Here is a 17,488-nt window from a genome sequence, read left to right as displayed (position 1 = left end):
AATAAAGTTTTTGGTAAAAAATCAGTTTTAAAACTACTATTTAAAATAAGCTAAACTAAAATTAAAACACACATATCTCGGTAGAAAGTTCTTTTATTTAGAAACGTACATCTCTCTCTTTAAGGAGAGTTTCTCACAATCATTTCTGCATTCTGCTTCAGCCTCCTTAGTTTCGTTTTCAGTAATTGCCGATGAATAAAGTTGTTGGGGGTGATCCATATTTAGACCGCAGGTTCTCTTGACTGCCAGTCTTTCTCCGTGAAGGATCTGGAAGATCAGAATACATTTAAGAGTTATAATTTAAATAGCAAATGTGTTAGTGTTTGTTTAGCGGGGTTCTGTGCTGTGGACTAGAGTAGGGAACCCCAGGCCCATGAGCAAAGTCTGCCCCCTCCATGTCTACTGCTAGTTCCCAGGAACACAGGAAATTGTACAGACCAACAGTCCATCAAACTTGGTTTAGTCTGCGTGAACCAGAAGCAGCTCTTCAGGGTGGAAGATACATCTCTCCTAGCCTCGAAATGCCAGGGATTTATGCAACGTATACTCTACAACTGACATCTGCCTCTAGAATTAAATATTCTAGTCCTCATGGATTCTGAAGAAAGGGCTCAAGGAAAGAGGAAAGTTGCCTCTCACAGATTGATGCCATTGGGCCACTTTGTTTGGTACTGTCTACTCTAACTGCCAGAGGCTCCTAGGTTCCAGGCAGGAAACCTTGCCGATTATATAACTAATTAGTGCTCCCAACTACCTCCCTGACCGCAAGAAAAAGGTGGTGCCAAAGTGCATACACTTGTTTGTGGACCAATGCCCCTTCAAAAAACAGCAGTGGGGTCCCACACTCCCAGTTCTTTGAAGAAATAAAATGGCCAGCAGGAACATGACTGACTAGGAAATGAAAATTGGATTGGACTGAATATCTATACCATGGGTAGGCAAACTTAAGGCCTGGGGGCCGGATCAGGCCCAATCGCCTTCTAAATCCGGCCTGCAGACGGTCCGGGAATCAGCGTGTTTTTACATGAGTAGAATGTGTCCTTTTATTTAAAATGCTTCTCTGAGTTATTTGTGGGGCATAGGAATTCATTCATTTCCCCCCTCCAAAATATAGTCTGTCTATCCACCCCCTTGCCAAGGTCTGAGGGACAGTGGACCGGCCCCCTGCTGAAAAAGTTTGCTGACCCCTTTCCTATACGATGCTCCGGCTCTGCTTAGGGGTCTGTTGACAGTGTGGGTCAACAACGCCCTTTGGAATTGGCAGAGCCCATGGGGCAGACGAGCCTTGACTGATGGCTCCCGAGGCTGGTTGTGAGGACGGGTGGAAGCGGTTTGTTTCAGTTCCTCCTCCGCGACCAAAGTTGCCAACTTTTGTGCTAGGGATGAGTTGGACACAGGGCAATACCAGAATCTCTAATAGAGGAAGAGACAAGAATAGCTTGCAAAAGAAGGGAGGCGACAGGGACTCGGTGGGTGGCTAGTGCCGCTGAGTGCAACAGATAGTAGGTGGGAGATGGTGTTGCATCTGGGCTTTTCAAACAAAAAGCTGATGGTCTTCCTTTAGCACCAGAACAGTGGTATCAAATTGTTCCTACCGGGAATCAGTTTTCCCCACTTCTTTCTGCTCTAATGGTTTCGTGTCCCCATGCCCTTCAGGACGGTCTTCTGAAAATCCTCTGGCATATCCTGCAACATACATAAAATGTCTTTCGTCTTTGTCACAGCAGCCCAAGCCCCCTTCAGAAGTCTCTGTTAGATTGCATCAACTAGCCGTGCTCAGTCCCCCGAAAACTGAAGAACGCAGCAGCTACTGCTTTTCCTCTCCTATCCAGCCTTGCTTGTTGGTCTTGACTACAGTCATACCTTGGAAGTCGAACGGAATCTGTGCCAGAAGTCCGTTCAACTTGCGAAACGTTCGGAAACCAAAGCACTGCTTCTGATTGGCTGCAAGAAGGCCCTGCAGCCAATTGGAAGCCATGGAAGCCCCGTCGGACGTTCGGGTTCCAAAGAACGTTCGCAAACAGGAACACTCACTTCTGGGTTTCCGGCGTTTGGGAGCCAAAACGTTCGACTGGCAAGGCGTTCGGGATCCAAATTATGATAGTATATCGCTTTGTGTTCAGGCTGTATTGATTGAGAAAAGGAGAGAGAGAGACTGCCCTCTTCTGCCCTGGGCCTTTTTAGAAGGAATGCTACACATTCTATTCTATTCTATTCTATTCTATTCTATTCTATTCTATTCTATTCTATTCTATTCTATTCTATTCTATTCTATTCATATCTTTTGGGATGCTAGTTACGACACTTAAAGGTAAAGGACCCCTGACAGTTAAGTCCAGTCGTAGACGACTCTGGGGTTGCGGCGCTCATCTCGCTTTATAGGCCGAGGGAACTGACATTTGTCCGCAGACAGTTTTTCCAGGTCATGTGGCCAGCATGACTAAGCCGCTTCTGGCAAAACCAGAGCAGCACATGGAAACGCCGTTTACCTTCCCGCCGGAGCAGTACCTATTTAACTACTTGCATTTTTGGTGTGCTTTCAAACTGCTAGGTTGGCAGGAGCTGGGACCGAGCAACGGGAGCTCACTCCGTGGCGGGGATTCGAACCGTCGACCTTCTGATCGGCAAGCCCAAGAGGCCCAGTGGTTTAGACCACAGCGCCACCCGCATCCCTTAAGGACACTTAAGCGGCTATCTAAGGCCATTGACTTGCAAAGAAACTTGTCTGACCAAATCGGCAACCTCCTCTCTTAGATGCTAACCCTCACTGGGTACAGGAGCCCAAGAATTGGAAGGGACTCGAGGCATCATGCAAACTCAACCCCACCAACCCACAGCAATGTTGTCCGTCTATTTAACCTTGACATATCACAATTGCAATCTGCATTTCCATTCCTTTGTGGTATTGGACGTGGACCAGCCGTCCCTCACCTTGACTCAAGGCTGGCTAAACAGCTGGCGCTAACTCACCCTCTGGAACATCTGTTGCGCCGGGAATCTCGAGGTCACTTTGTGGATGGTTTGCGAGCCTCCTAATTTGCAGTGGACGTAGCCGTAGAGGTTGGCAGCTTGGAGGCAGATGCCAGCTATCACGAGAGCCTGCAACAAACAGCAAACAGAAGCAGGTTGGGACGTTTACCAGCAAGTGTGTTGGCAGTGCACAGAATGCACCACTGAGTGTACTAATAATAATAATAATAATAATAATAATAATAATAATAATAATAATAATAATAATAGAAGAGACAGAGAAGTAGGTACACCACTTTGAGCTCCTTGGAGGAAAAGGTGGGATAGAAATGCAAAAAAACAAATTATCTTGTCAGATATTCTGTTGGGAGTTACTTATCTATCTTGACTAGAGATGGATAGATCAGTCAATTTCGGCTCTCTCAGTTTTCCCGTTTTCCAATATGAAATTCAGTTCACATTTTGCAGAAATTTGCAAAAGCATATGAAATCCTTGTGAAAATTCCAGCAGCATTTTGTCGTGAATTTCTCCTAACAAACACAAATGGAGTTTTGACGAATGCACCTATTTTTGCAAGCAATTTCCCCTAACGTAAAGCATTTTTCTCTGTATTATTAATATTATTATTAATTAGATTTATATACTGCCCTTCGTCATTAGATCTCAGGGCCGTTCACAGAATCATATATATAATATTCATGAAGATCTTCCTCTTCATGTATGCTTTCCCCTAATATCAATGCCTTCTTGTAAATGTTAGCTGGACAGCTGCATTGCAAAATTCAGACAGGTGCAAATTTCAAAGGGCAGCTGCGTTGTAGGTCAGTGCGAATTTGATAAATTGTCTTTAATTGTGTACTGAGTCAGTTTTTTTCTCCACCCCTAACCTTGGCTACCTTCCTAGATTGAAGAGACTTCTGTGACTCTATTGCTTTTCCCCCCTTAATGTAGATCCCCAAGTTTTTTCATCAGAAGCTGGGGGGTGAGTTATGACTGTTCTTCCACGTGCCGTGACATGGGTAGGCAAACTAAGGCCCGGGGGCTGGATGTGGCCCAATCGCCTTCTCAATCTGACCCACGGGAGGTCTGGGAATCAGCGTGTTTTTACATGAGTAGAATGTGTGCTTTTATTTAAAAGCATATCTGGGTTGTTTGTGGGGCCTGCCTGGTGTTTTTACATGAGTAGAATGTGTGCTTTTATTTAAAATGCATCTCTGGGTTATTTGTGGGGCATAGGAATTTGTTCATTTCCCCCCCAAAAAAAAAAATAGTTTGCCCCCCCCCCACTAGGTCTGAGGGACAGTGGACCGGCCCCCTGCTGAAAAAGTTTGCTGACCCCTGTGCTATGATCTGGGTGTGAAGAGCTATAGCCAATATTATTTATCGCATCCGTATAGGCTTGTATCCAACAAAGATGTCCCATTGGTGCAAGGACTTCTGCCTGTGCAACAGGCCTTCCTCTCCCTCCATGCCCCACCTCTGCCCCCTGGGCTTTTGCAAACTTTTGTCCAACCCCTTACCAGCCATTTCAGCTTCAAGGAAAACAAGGTACTGAAGAAGAAAAGTGTCCAGATGACCGGGCAGATAATCAGGCCCAGCCAGAATATCCGGGCTTCGACTTCGGTGGGGGCAGCTACAGTTGACGGGACCTATGGTGGAGGAAAGTGGGGGAAAGAGAGGGGTGGGTTACCATCCGCTGAAATCTCTGGGAAATTGACGCAGAATTAAACAGAAATGGGAACTTCTGCCATATATAATCTGATTCTAGGAAAACAGATTCATTTCCTCATTATCGGCAATAAACTTCCTTAAAATTTGGTACCGTGTTGGTGGATATGTTGGTCCCATGCATTTTAAAAAAGGCCTTTGTTTTCGTTTACTCAAGAAATACTGGCCACGTCAATGTAATGGTCACTGCAGAATTGCATTTTATGCTCATTTTACAGTTTGATAAACATTGCCTTCATTTGCACATGGCTTTAGGGGTTTTTTAAAACAAAACAACGAAACAACTAAGCAGTATTTTAAATGGAAAAACTGCAATAGATTTCCAGAACCCCCACACCTGGAATCAGGTGTGGGACAGATGAGCGTGGTTTGGGCAAAATGGCGTCTGTCACCAAATGTGTAAGCAGGCAGAGGGTAGGGTTGCCATTTTTCAAAAAGCAAAAACCAGGACACCCCCAAAAGTTGTTGAGCAGATTTGGCATTTAGAAAACATCTAATGGCAGCCCTGTTCAGGGAAGTTTTTAATGGTTGATGTTTTATTGTGTTTTTAATATTTTAATTTTAAATGTTAATTTTGTTGGGAGTGGCTGGGGCAACCCAGTCCAGTCAGATGAGTGGCATATAATTAACTAAATTAATATTATGTGGACCACCCTTGCTATACACATAAGTTGGCATAAAAATCGCAGGCCTAAATGAGGCAAGTGTTGCTTGGTTTCCCCCATTTTGGATGGCTTGTGTGCATCCAACAGTGGTGTAGTGAATAACTTAATTGCATATTATTTGACGAAGTCCTTTCTTCTGTCTGCCATCTATGGGAGGACTCCGAGCAATAATACTGTGGGGGAGAAAAACTTATCTCCATCCCCCCAATTCTTGAAATTACGTACCTCTTCCTGCGCTTTCCCTGTATGCTTTAGACCAGAGGTTCCCAAAGTGAGGAGTAACTTGCCCTGGGATGCTTGGGATTAGCTAGGATTACCTTGTGAAGAGGCAAGGGAGCAGCAGGGGGCGGCTGGAGATGTAAATGACCATCAGATTTCGAAAGGCTGGTCTCACTGCATCATGTCCATCAATTTTGTCAAATTAACTAAACTAAATGGTCTCAATTTGGATTTTGAATGAATGTGTACTTAATTGTTTCTGCTTTGAATTTCACGTGTTATTATCTTCCTTAGGGGCTTGTGTGAGCCACTATTCTGAATTATGCTTTCTAATAGGGATGGGGAGCACTGCTGATGTGTTTATGGAACCGAGGCTGAGTCTGAAAAAGTTTGGGAACCACTTAGAATAATAGAATCATAGACTTGGAAAGGACCATGAGGGTCATCTGGTCTAACTCTCTGCAATGCAGGGATCTTTGGCCCAACCTGAGGCTCAAAGCCCCAACCCTGGGAGATTAAGAGTCTCAGAATCTACCGACTGAGCTATTGCCCGCTGCAACACATGGTCCACCAGCAAGGGCCCTTCTATGCTCTGAGAAAGACAATGTAAAGGAATACCTTTTTTGCTTCGTACACCCAGTGGCTCTTCCCGTCCTCATCAATCTGGTTCCACCATCGCAAACCGACCAGCAGCCTTCCAGTGACATTCTAAATGAGAGGGTGAAAGCCAGCCAGCTAGAGAGGTCTGTATTTTTGGTTTTTTAATAATAATTTTTATTTGATTTCACAAATGTAAAGTTGCAACAATACCAAATATATATCCATATTTAGAGATTTCCCAGAATCTCCAGGCAGCTCCCCATCCCCTCCATGGGTTCTATTGTCAATTTTTTCAACTGCATATTATTTCATTATCTGTATTTTGTATCTGTCCATATTGTCCGCAGTGTTTGTTTTCATCTGCTAATAGTGGTCTCCTAAATAAATGAAAAATGTTTCCCATTCTTTCCTGAAGGTTTTGTCTTCTTGGTTCCTGGGCTTCTGGGGGTTTTTTTTAAGTAAAAGTTATTTTAAACATTTTTTCAGTTCATCATATATCATTTCCTAGAATGCTTTTATTACCTTACACAACCACCACATATGATAAAAGATACCTTCTTTTTCTTTACATTTCCAGCAGGTATTTGTACTTGCATTTTTGCTAACTTACTAGGAGTTAAATACCACTGGTACACCATTTTCATAGAGAGATCTGTATTTTTGGATCAGGATGCCAGGCTAGCTGGGCCACTGGCCTGATCCAGCTTCGGGGCTCTTCTTATGTACTTATGCCACGACAAAGGCAGTGTTGGATGGTGCCCATTGGGACTGGTAGGGCAGAAGGCAGGAGGACCAACAGTAGGTGGCGCCAGAGTCAATGCCTGACGGTGCCAATGGAGCCTGGTTTTGTCCCTATCCTCCTTCTCCCTGCAGAGCATTACAAGGGCAACACTGATACTAAGGGGAGGGGAGATGGCAGACTGTTTCACGCCATTGGATGAAAGACAACATGGCGCAAGGTGGCATAACGTTAGAGTTGTGAGATGCCTAGAGTGTCCTTACCTTCACAGACCAGAAGTCGAAGGACAGGAGGAGGAGAATGAGGACGAAACAGGCAATGAAACTTTTGCTGAACCAGTCGCAGACTAGGTAGGTCACGATGGCACTCACTCGGAAAAAGAGGTGGAAGAAGGTGGCCAGAGGGTGCCTAGGAGAGAATGATCCGGAACATATGCTAAGCTGTTTTGTGTTGCATCCCGGAAGTCAAGACCCAAGTTTGGGGCAAGTACTCTCTGGTGAGAGAAACCCAGCAGACAGTTAAAATCACAAAATATGCAGCAAAGTAAAGCATGGAAGTATAGGTGTAAAACCTTTTAAATGCACCTTTCCAGTGAATTACCATATTTTTCACTCCACAAGACACACTTTTTTCCTCCTAAAAAGTAAGGGGAAATGTCTGTGCGTCTTATGAAGCGAATGCTGCGTGGAGGAGTTACGTGTAAGCGGCTCCTGTCCGCTTTGCTGCTTTAAAGCGAGCCATAGAGGAGGGAAGGAAGGGGAGCCATGGCTCCCGTCCATCCCTCCTCTGTGGTTCGCTTTAAAGCAGCAAAGCAGACAGGAGTCGCCCACTTTGCTGCTTTAAATAGTTTAGTACAACATTTGATTCAGAATAGTTTTTTTTCGTGTTTTCCTCCTCTCAAAACTAGGTGCGTCTTATGGTCAGGTGCATCTTATGGAGCGAAAAATACGGTATATATTGGTTCCATCTTAGTCATTCGAACCACTTCTATTGCATTTAACAGGCTCTTTGGGCAAGCTGGGCAAGTTTGTTCTTAAAAAGGAATTGGAATGTAATTTCAAAAAATTAAAAATGATGATACATGGAAACATTTAAAAACTCTACTTGCAGACAACTTGCAGCAGCCACACTTGAGATCCCTTCGCTGTAAAGAGACAGAATCAGAAGCGAAGGGTCTCTCATTTCCTCATAGATCTGTATGTTCTGTCTGGTGTTGTTTTTAACAGAAGCCTGGGGTTCCCCTTTGTGGAATATGGTAAAAAATGAAGTTGCACGTGGAGTCGTATTAGCAGCTGTGGTTTAACAACAACAACAGAAAAGTCCCAAACTTCTCAGCTTTCTATGTACATTGAAACGTGCAGCCGAGGTTTCAGAAATGGAGCATCTTTTCTGAAGTTCTTATAGATCATTTAGTGCAGAGTCTCCCCAGTTCCACCGTTGTGAGACTCTTCAAGACTTGAGAAGTTGGCATGTTCCTGGGGCCAAAGCATCTTTTCCACAGCCTCCCATATCCAGATTCAAATTTCACTAACAAGGCAACCAAATGCTGGTTGTAGCCAAACAGAACAGTATAAGCAGAAAATATACATGATAATTGCACAAGAAAACAAAAGGCTTGGCCTATGCGATAAATAAAGCATGCATTAAAAAAACACAAAAACATAGAATCTTAAATTTTGAGGGTTTCTAGGTTAGGAAAGCTCCCCTGTGAAAGGAAAGCTGTGTTAAGCATTATGCGCCTGTCCAAACCAGACAACAGATATCAAATCATATTGATGTCACTGAGGGTAGAAAATTTTCTCCAGATGTTTTTGGTTAGGTGTTTCACACAATTTACAGAATAGCATATAATGCATAGCATCCTCTGCCCAGGGTCAAGTGCATATGCAAAACCACTGATCCCTGCGGATTTTCTTTAATTGCCCTTCAAAAAAATGGACTTGATAGTGTGAAAACGCAGGGCTACAACATCTTTGAGGAGGAATGCTGGGTCCCTCGGTCTGAAAGTGAGATGAGTGCCACAAAGTCATAGTTGCCTTTGACTGGACATAACCGTCCAGGGGTCCTTTACCTTTACCTATCATACAGGCTTCAGCGATGCTACTGCTTAGTAGGGGCATTGCTAGGGATTCGGCACAGCTCAGTCGTGATTGAAATTGCAGTGATTAAGAGGTTTGCACTGAGCACACTTCCTGGAAGTGATTTTTGGATAAGTTTGCAATGAAACGCTGGTGAGTTTTCAGGAGGACTCAAACCGAAATCCACAAAAGGATACAGAAACATGAAATGAACTTGGAAAGCGAGAAACTGACCCATTGGCCCATCCCTACCTATCACGAATAATTATGACCTACGAACACACATTTCTGCAATTGAATTTTGGAGGGCTGGTGTAGTGGTTACAGTGTCAGACTGGGGCCGGGAAGACCTGGGTTCAAATCCCCACTTGGTCATGAACCTCACCTTGGAGTCAGTCTCTGTCTCTTAGCCAAACCTACCTCACAGAATCATTGTGGGGATTAAATGAGGAGCAGGAGAACGACTTACATCACCTTTGGATGAGGGACGTTGGAATATAAATCCAAATTGTAAAATCGATAAATACAGGTACATCCCTAATTTATAGAAGCAGTCCCGGTTTCTGATTTGATCCCAGAATGTCCCGCTTCTCCTTAGGATGTTCCTAATTCCATTGGAGAAATGTTGGAGGGTGTTGAGTTATCTGACCCCTGAGCTATCTGAAGGCAATTCTGTACAGTGGTACCTCAGGTTAAGTACTTAATTCGTTCCGGAGGTCCGTTCTTAACCTGAAACTGTTCTTAACCTGAGGTACCACTTTAGCTAATGGGGCCTCCTGCTGCTGCCACGCCACTGGAACACAATTTCTGTTCTCATCCTGAAGCAAAGTTCTTAACCCAAGGTACTATTTCTGGGTTAGCAGAGTCCGTAACCTGAAGCGTCTGTAACCTGAAGCGTATGTAACCCAAGGTACCACTGTATAAGGAAGGTTTTTTTAAATGTTTAATGTTTTATTATGTTTTTATATATGCTGGAAGCTGCCCAGAGTGGCTTGGCCAACCCAATAAGATGTGCGGGGTATAATTAGTAAAATTATCATTGTGGAATGGGACATCCCTATTTTCATCGGAGAAATGTTGGAGGGTATGTAAATAATAAAATTAATTTACTTCATTTACCTGATCTTTGCTTTCCTTAAGGCCAACTCCTCTTCGTTTCCGAAGTCAAGAGACACGTCTTCAGTGTCGTCTGCTAAAGTCTGGAAAAGACACACGAGCACACATGCGTATTTTAAACAAGTACTGATCAAAGGAAGGATGTAGTGGAAATTCCTTCCTTCCTTCGCTGTTGACGTCATGCATGAGCCTCTTCCCCAAAGACCAGAAGTCCACCATACAGAATCAATCGAATCAGGAAGGAGGATGAGATTCATCCCCACAGACGAGAGTGATAGCCGCCAATCTAGATGGCTTCAAAAAGAATTAAATGACATAGAATGAATTGAAAAATATGTTTAAAATAACGACTGTAAAAGCAACCACCCAGAGGCTTTCCTTTAGGGAATTATAGGGACAGAACTACCCAAACTGTATTGAAATTTATTCATGTATGCGACTACAGTGGCAAGAATGTTACTTGCCCAAAAATGGAAAGAAGAGAAATCCCAGCGAAAAAAGAAAGGATGCAAAAAATTATGGCGAATGCGCAGAAGTGGCGAAACTTACCAGAAAAATACGAAAACAAGATAACAAACTTTTTATAAAAGAATGGAAATGGTTTATTGAATATTTACAAAACAAACTGTAAACGGATAAGAACATTGGCAGGATTATCGTAATAAGCTGCAGTTTTACAAGGGTATATATTTAAAGCAGATGAATAAATGAGCAAATTAAGAGTTACCGCATTTTTCGCTCTATAAGACGCACCAGACCACAAGACGCACCCAGTTTTTGGAGGAGGAAAACAAGAAAAAAAATATTCTGAATCTCAGAAGCCAGAACAGCAAGAGAGATCGCTGCGCAGCGAAAGCAGCAATCCCTCTTGCTGTTCTGGCTTCTGTGATAGCTGCGCAGCCTGCATTCGCTCCATAAGATGCACACACATTTCCCTTTACTTTTTAGGAGGGAAAAAGTGAGTCTTATAAAGCAAAAAATACGGTAATTTGGATTTGCAGAAAATATTAAAAATAAATTTAAGGAACCGCAGAAAGAGGGGGAAGGAAGTCAAGTTTTGAAATGTTAAAATGATTGTAAAATTATTGAAATGTATAAAACCGAAAATCTATCTACAGTGGTGCCTCGCAAGACGAAAAGAATCCGTTCTGTGATTCTCTTCCTCTAGCGGTTTTTTCGTCTTGCGAAGCAAGCCCATCGAAGGATTAGCGGATTAGCGCTTTTAGCGGCTTTTAGCGGCTTTTAGCGGCTTTTAGCGGCTTTTAGCGGCTTATCTGCTGATCGGATCAGCTGATAAGTGGCTTAGCGGCTTAGAAAAAGGGGGGGAGGGAAAAAACCAGCAGGAACTCGCAAGACATTGTCGTCTTGCGAAGCAAGCCCATAGGAAATTCGTTTTGCAAAGCACCTCCAAAACGGAAAACTCTTTCGTCTAGCGAGTTTTCCGTCTTGCAAGGCATTCGTCTTGCGGGGCACCACTGTATATATCTATATCTATGAATTAAAGAAAGTAATGGAGGAAAGGGCGAGTGACGGCTACTATCCACATTGGCTTTGCTCTGTCTCCATAGTTTGTGGCAGCCATGCCTCTGAATACCAGATGCTGGAAACCACATGAAAGGACAATGCTCTCATGCTCCTATTCTCCTTGCTGGTTTCCCACAAGCATCTAGTTGGCCTCTGGGAGAATAGGATGCTGGACTCAGTGGGCCATTGGCCTGATCCAGCGGGCTCTCCTATGAAATTGCCTGCAGGAAAGCATTTACTCAAGCAGGTTCAGTGTGTGAAAAAGAAATACAGTGGTACCTCAGGTTAAGAACTTAATTCGTTCCAGAGGTCTGTTCAGAAGAAGAAGTAGAAGAAGAAGAAGAAGAGGAGGAGGAGGAGGAGTTTGGATTTGATATCCCGCCTTTCACTCCCTTTAAGGAGTCTCAAAGCGGCTAACATTCTCCTTTCCCTTCCTCCCCCACAACAAACACTCTGTGAGGTGAGTGGGGCTGAGAGACTTCAGAGAAGTGTGACTGGCCCAAGGTCACCCAGCAGCTGCATGTGGAGAAGCGGGGAAGCAAACCCGGTTCACCAGATTACGAGACTACCGCCCCTAACCACTACACCACACTGGCTCTTAACCTGAAACTGTTCTTAACCTGAGGTACCACTTTAGCTAATGGTGCCTCCTGCTGCCACCACACGATTTCTGTTCTCATCCTGAAGCAAAGTTCTTAACCCGAGGTACTATTTCTGGGTTAGCGGAGTCTGTAACCTGAAGCGTCTGTAACCTGAAGAGTCTGTAACTCGAGGTACCACTGTACATCCAAGTGCCGTTCACGCACATCCAGTAATTCAATAGCTGGGAATCCACAAGCAGAACCAGGAAGGCCAATTACTTCATACCCAAAAGAATTCATTTGGCCTCCAGCTGGAAATCTGAACCTCCGGGGGAATTAGGAAAGGCGTTTACTACATTGGGAGTGGCTGAAATGAATCTGAAAGTTGCATGACCACAGGAGGTCCAGTTCGGGGGGGGGGGGGAGGAGTCCAAACAGGCATGGGATGTCATCTCTGAGGAATGCTTTTCCCAGCAAACGGGGGAATTATCATTCCAAATGTGGGGAAGGGAGGGAGGTTAAAAGAAGGCTGTGCACAGCCAGTGTGAACCCCCTGGAACAGTCCCCCATCGTATTTTGGCACAAAGCAGATGGGAAGCTTAAAATGGTTGGGTGGCGGGCAACTTTAGGAGGAAATGGAAGCCAGTAAGTTGAAGGTGACCAAACAATGGTCCCGAACAACGATGCTCGGTTGCTCTAGTCTAGGGCATGCGGTAAGGAATCCTGGACCTGCCAGACATTGCTGAACCACGACTCCCATCATCCTTAGACATTGGTCACACTTGCTGGGGCTGATGGGAGTTGTAGTTCAGCAGCACCCAGAGGGCCAAACGTTAAGGGCATAAGAAGAGTCCGCTGCATCAGGCCAGTGGCCTATCTGGTCCAGCATCCTGTGTTGGAACTCCTATTTGGGGACTTCCCTGGCTTTTTTCTGGCCCATGTAGGACCAGTCTGGGTAGTTATCCTTGGTGAAGACTTGACATTTTTATCCCCCAAAAAGTTTTTGATTGAGTTCCACTGAAATGAGGCTGCATTTTAATGTTTTAATGTTGTATTTTAATTTTGTTTTTTAAGCTGTATTCTAATCAATTGTTTTTATATTTGGTGTTAGCTGCCCTGAGCCCGGTCTTGGCTGTGGAGGGCGGGGTATAAATAAAATTTATTATTATTAATATTCTGTTCTCATAATGGCAGACACCTCCAAGTACCTCTATTTTCTAGGGACAGTCCTGGATTTGCAGAAGCCATCCCAGTTTCTGATTTGACCCTGAAATGCTCCGCTTTTCCTTAGGACGTTCCTATTTTCAGCTGATAAAATGTTGGAGGGTACGGAGCTATGCGACCCCTGAACCAAGGAGACAGGAAACTATATACAGCCTTTAGAAGACATCTGAAGGCAGCCCTGTAGAGGGAAGTTTTTTGTGAATGTTTGTTTTATTATGTTTTTATATACTTTGAAATCTGCCCAGAGTGGCTGGGGCAATCCGGTCAGATGGGTGGGGTATGAATAGTAAAATAACAGCAACCACTGTTGGGTTGAAATAAATAAATACCACTGTGCTTTTTTTAAGGGGGGGGAAAAGTGCCAGTACTCACCATGCAGTTGTTCTAGTAAGTGCCACACTTTTAACATTTGGGGATGAAAAAGGTGCTGGTACTGCATACCTTTGAGTGCCCCCAGGGGGGAAAAAGCAATGATGGTGATGATTGAATAGGATGTCCCTATTTTCATCAGAGAAATCTGGGGCAACCCAGTCAGATGGGCAGTGTAAAAAATAACTATTATTATTATGATTATTATTATTATTATTATAGTGGTACCTCGGGTTACAAACACTTCAGGTTACAGACACTTCAGGTTACAGACTCCACTAACCCAGAAATAGTACCTCGGGTTAAGAAGTTTACCTCAGGATGGGAACAGAAATCGTGCTGTGGCAGCGGGAGGCCCCATTAGCTAAAGTGGTACCTCAGGTTAAGAACAATTTCACGTTAAGAACGGACCTCCAGAACGAATTAAGTTCTTAACCTGAGGTTGTTGTTGTTGAGTCATTTAGTCGTGTCTGACTCTTCATGACCCCATGGACCAGAGCACACCAGGCACTCCTGTCTTCCACTGCCTCCCGCAGTTTGGTCAAACTCATGCTGGTAGCTTTGAGAACACTGTCCAACCATCTCGTCCTCTGTCGTCCCCTTCTCCTTGTGCCCTCCATCTTTCCCAACATCAGGGTCTTTTCCAGGGAGTCTTCTCTTCTCATGAGGGGGCCAAAGTATTGGAGCCTCAGCTTCAGGATCTGTCCTTCCAGTGAGCACTCAGGGCTGATTTCCTTCAGAATGGATAGGTTTCATCTTCTTGCAGTCCATGGGACTCTCAAGAGTCTCCTCCAGCACCATAATTCAAAAGCATCAATTCTTCGGCGATCAGACGCCTTTATGGTCCAGCTCTCACTTCCATAAATCACTACTGGGAAAACCATAGCTTTAACTATATGGACCTTTGTTGGCAAGGTGATGTCTCTACTGTATTATTATTACAGTATTATTATTGAATAGGATGTCCCTATTTTCATCAGAGAAATGTTGGGGGGCATGCAATGGCCAACAGTGGGAAGATCACAAGCAGGACTTGAGTTCAAAAAGTACTCTCCCCTCCTGCGGCTTCTAGCAACTCGTATAATTCTTTTAAATAAACTGCTTCCCCACATCTAGCCTAGCTCAACCAATCAAAAGAATAGAAGAGCAGCTCGCTGGATCAAGCTGAAGACCCATCAAGTCCAATATCCTGTTCTCAGAGCAGCCAACCAGATGTGCATTATGGGAAACGCGCAAGCGGGAACAGAGGTCAAGAGCACTCTGCCCTCCTATGGTTTCCATGAGAATTTAAGAAAAGTCCTGCTGCGCCAAGCCAATGGCCTATCTAGTCCAGCATCTTGTTCTCACAAAGGCTGACCAGGTGTTCACAAGGGAAACCCGTGAGCAGGATCCGAGCAGAAAAGCACTCCCCCCACCACTGCGATTTCCAACAAACCGATATTCAGAAACATGGCTGCCACTTTGTTTAGACACAGACTTCTTGCGGTTAAGAAAGTGACAGGAAATGGGTTGAGACGTGGTGTGGGATGAGCAAACAATTAACAGGAAGATTTATGAACCGAAAAAGTCTGAGGAGTTTTATGGTTTTTTTTAGCATGGGTTTGTCGTGCCAGCGAAACTGAGCTCTTCAAAACGCTTCAGTTGCGCAAAGCTAAATTTCCAGGAGCCCCTTGAGTTCCTTCTGCAAAGTGGAGGTGACCAAAGTTAAAATATTTAAAGAGGCAGCCCAACAGCTGTTTCACAATGTAAGCAGTTTTGCAAAGAGACAACTAAGAAAGCTGTGCAGATGTTTTTTTAAAAAAAATAATAATAATGGTGTTCAACAGCAAAAGCGACACAAATTGGAATTGGGCTGGTCTTCCCCTCAGAAATTAGAGCTATTTAAAGGCAACTTAGACTTTTTATAGCCGGTTTGTTTAAAGCACACTCACCCAGTCAAAAAAAAGAATCATGGGAGTTGTGGTTTACCCCTAGCAGTGTTACGAATCCCAGCACCTGGAACAAACTACAGTTCCCAGGGTTCTTGGGGGGGGTGCTGCAAATGTATGTCATGTACACTGCCTAATAATAATAATAGTAATTTATTACTTATACCCTGCCCATCTGGCTGGGTTTCCCCAGCCACTCTGGGCGGCTTCCAACAGAACACTAAAATACAATAACCTATTAAACATTAAAAGCTTCCCTAAACAGGGCTGCCTTCAGATGTCTTCTAAAAGTTTGGTAGTTGTTTTTCTTTTTGACATCTGGTTATTCCCAAATGAGGCTGCCTTCACCTTTTCACACCAAAAGCCTTGCCAGCTCACACCAACCATTTCCACACTGAGGCCCCGCAGCTTCACTGTCACACCTATGCACCCTGTAGGCCCATTGACAACAACAACCCATAATACTCCCCTCCCCATTTGACACTCTCCTGCCCACGGTCCCCTGCAGCTTGCGGCATTTCTCCTTCCCCTCACCTGCTTCATCATCGCAGCCTGGGCTCCTTCCCTCCCTTCCTCTTCTCTGTGGCTCTGCGGATGTGATGTGATGCTCAAGGGACCTTCTCCTTCCTGGCCGGTTGCTATGGAGACGGGAGTGCAATGATGCAGGGAGATGCAGGAGAAGAAGGCAGGTTGGGCAGGCTGATGACGTAGCCAAGCTGGGTTGCAGGGAGGGGCAGATGCCCTCCCTAAATCAATAAAAATCAATAGCAAGCTGAGGTTCTGCTGCCCCCCCACAAAAGGCCTGCCCCCCCAAATCCTGGCTACGCCCATGAAGGCTGATGGGAGAAGAGGAGAGATGGAAGGAAGGTGGTGTGCTGGGAGGAAGGACAACTTGAGAGCAGAGTGAGAGGGTTTGCCTGGATTGGGGGGGGGGAGGGTGAGGTAGGGGAGTTAACTGTTATCAGATTAAGAGCAGCTTTGCAAAAGGGCAGATTTGTGGACTGTATACTGCTGACAGGTGCCTCTAATTTTAAAGGGCTTTTTAAAAAAAGCCCAGTCCATTAAGTTGCAGCCAGCGCCAGAGTATCCCCCTTGGAAATGATAGACATGGGTCCTACAGGGTCATTGATTTCTGATTCCAGGTAGGTAGCCGTGTTGGTCTGCCGTAGTTGAAACAAAATAAAAAAATTCCTTCCAGTAGCACCTTAGAAACCAACTAAGTTTGTTATTGGTATGAGCTTTCGTGTGCATGCACACTTCTTTAGATACTTTCTTATACTTCTAATCTGAAGAAGTGTGCATGCACACAAAAGCTCATACCAATAACAAACTTAATTGGTCTCTAAGGTGCTACTGGAAGGAACTTTTTAATATTGATTTCTGAGTAAAGCTTCCATGACAACAATCCAGAGAATGTTCCTCTTTTTCAAGAAACACCGCACACAGATATTCCTCAGCACATTAACCAAAAAAGCATTGTGATTATTCATTTATTTATTGCCTGTCCTTCACCCTAAGGTCCCAGAGAGGGCTAGGAACAATGAGAACACCATGGTGTTGCTTTAAAAAGGGAGGAATTCAAAAAAGGAAATATAAACACAAGCCCCTCATAAAGAGAAGCTTCCCTCCCCAAGAATATAGAGTTTCAGATTTTCAAATGTGAGTCCGCTGGTTGCCACTGAGCTGGATGGTCTGCGCAGCATGCGATGAAGAGGTACCATGTGTGTATTAAAATCATCCTCGTCT

At 44.4% G+C, this 17,488-nt stretch overlaps 1 protein-coding gene and 1 long non-coding RNA gene across 2 annotated transcripts in view; both read right to left on the bottom strand.

The window, feature by feature from the left end:
• The window catches only part of LOC308573154, a 285,151-nt gene that overhangs the window by 240,895 nt on the left and 26,768 nt on the right, over positions 1-17,488 (bottom strand). The window lies entirely within an intron of this gene.
• Positions 78-16,484, bottom strand: TVP23A (trans-golgi network vesicle protein 23 homolog A). The gene is made up of 8 exons (XM_081169715.1): positions 16,277-16,484; positions 10,120-10,199; positions 7,186-7,330; positions 6,202-6,291; positions 4,492-4,620; positions 2,971-3,099; positions 1,596-1,686; positions 78-267 (listed from the first exon to the last, which is right to left on the bottom strand). Exons 1-7 carry the CDS (start codon positions 16,286-16,288, stop codon positions 1,627-1,629), a joined length of 645 nt encoding a protein of 214 aa, XP_081025841.1. The 5' UTR covers positions 16,289-16,484; the 3' UTR covers positions 78-267; positions 1,596-1,626.

Source organism: Podarcis bocagei, assembly GCF_964188305.1.
Source record: "Podarcis bocagei genome assembly, chromosome: 14".
NCBI classification, from domain to species: Eukaryota; Metazoa; Chordata; class Lepidosauria; order Squamata; family Lacertidae; genus Podarcis; species Podarcis bocagei.
The sequence above is the reverse complement of the archived record's forward strand: the minus strand, read 5'-3'. Positions and strand labels throughout refer to the sequence as shown.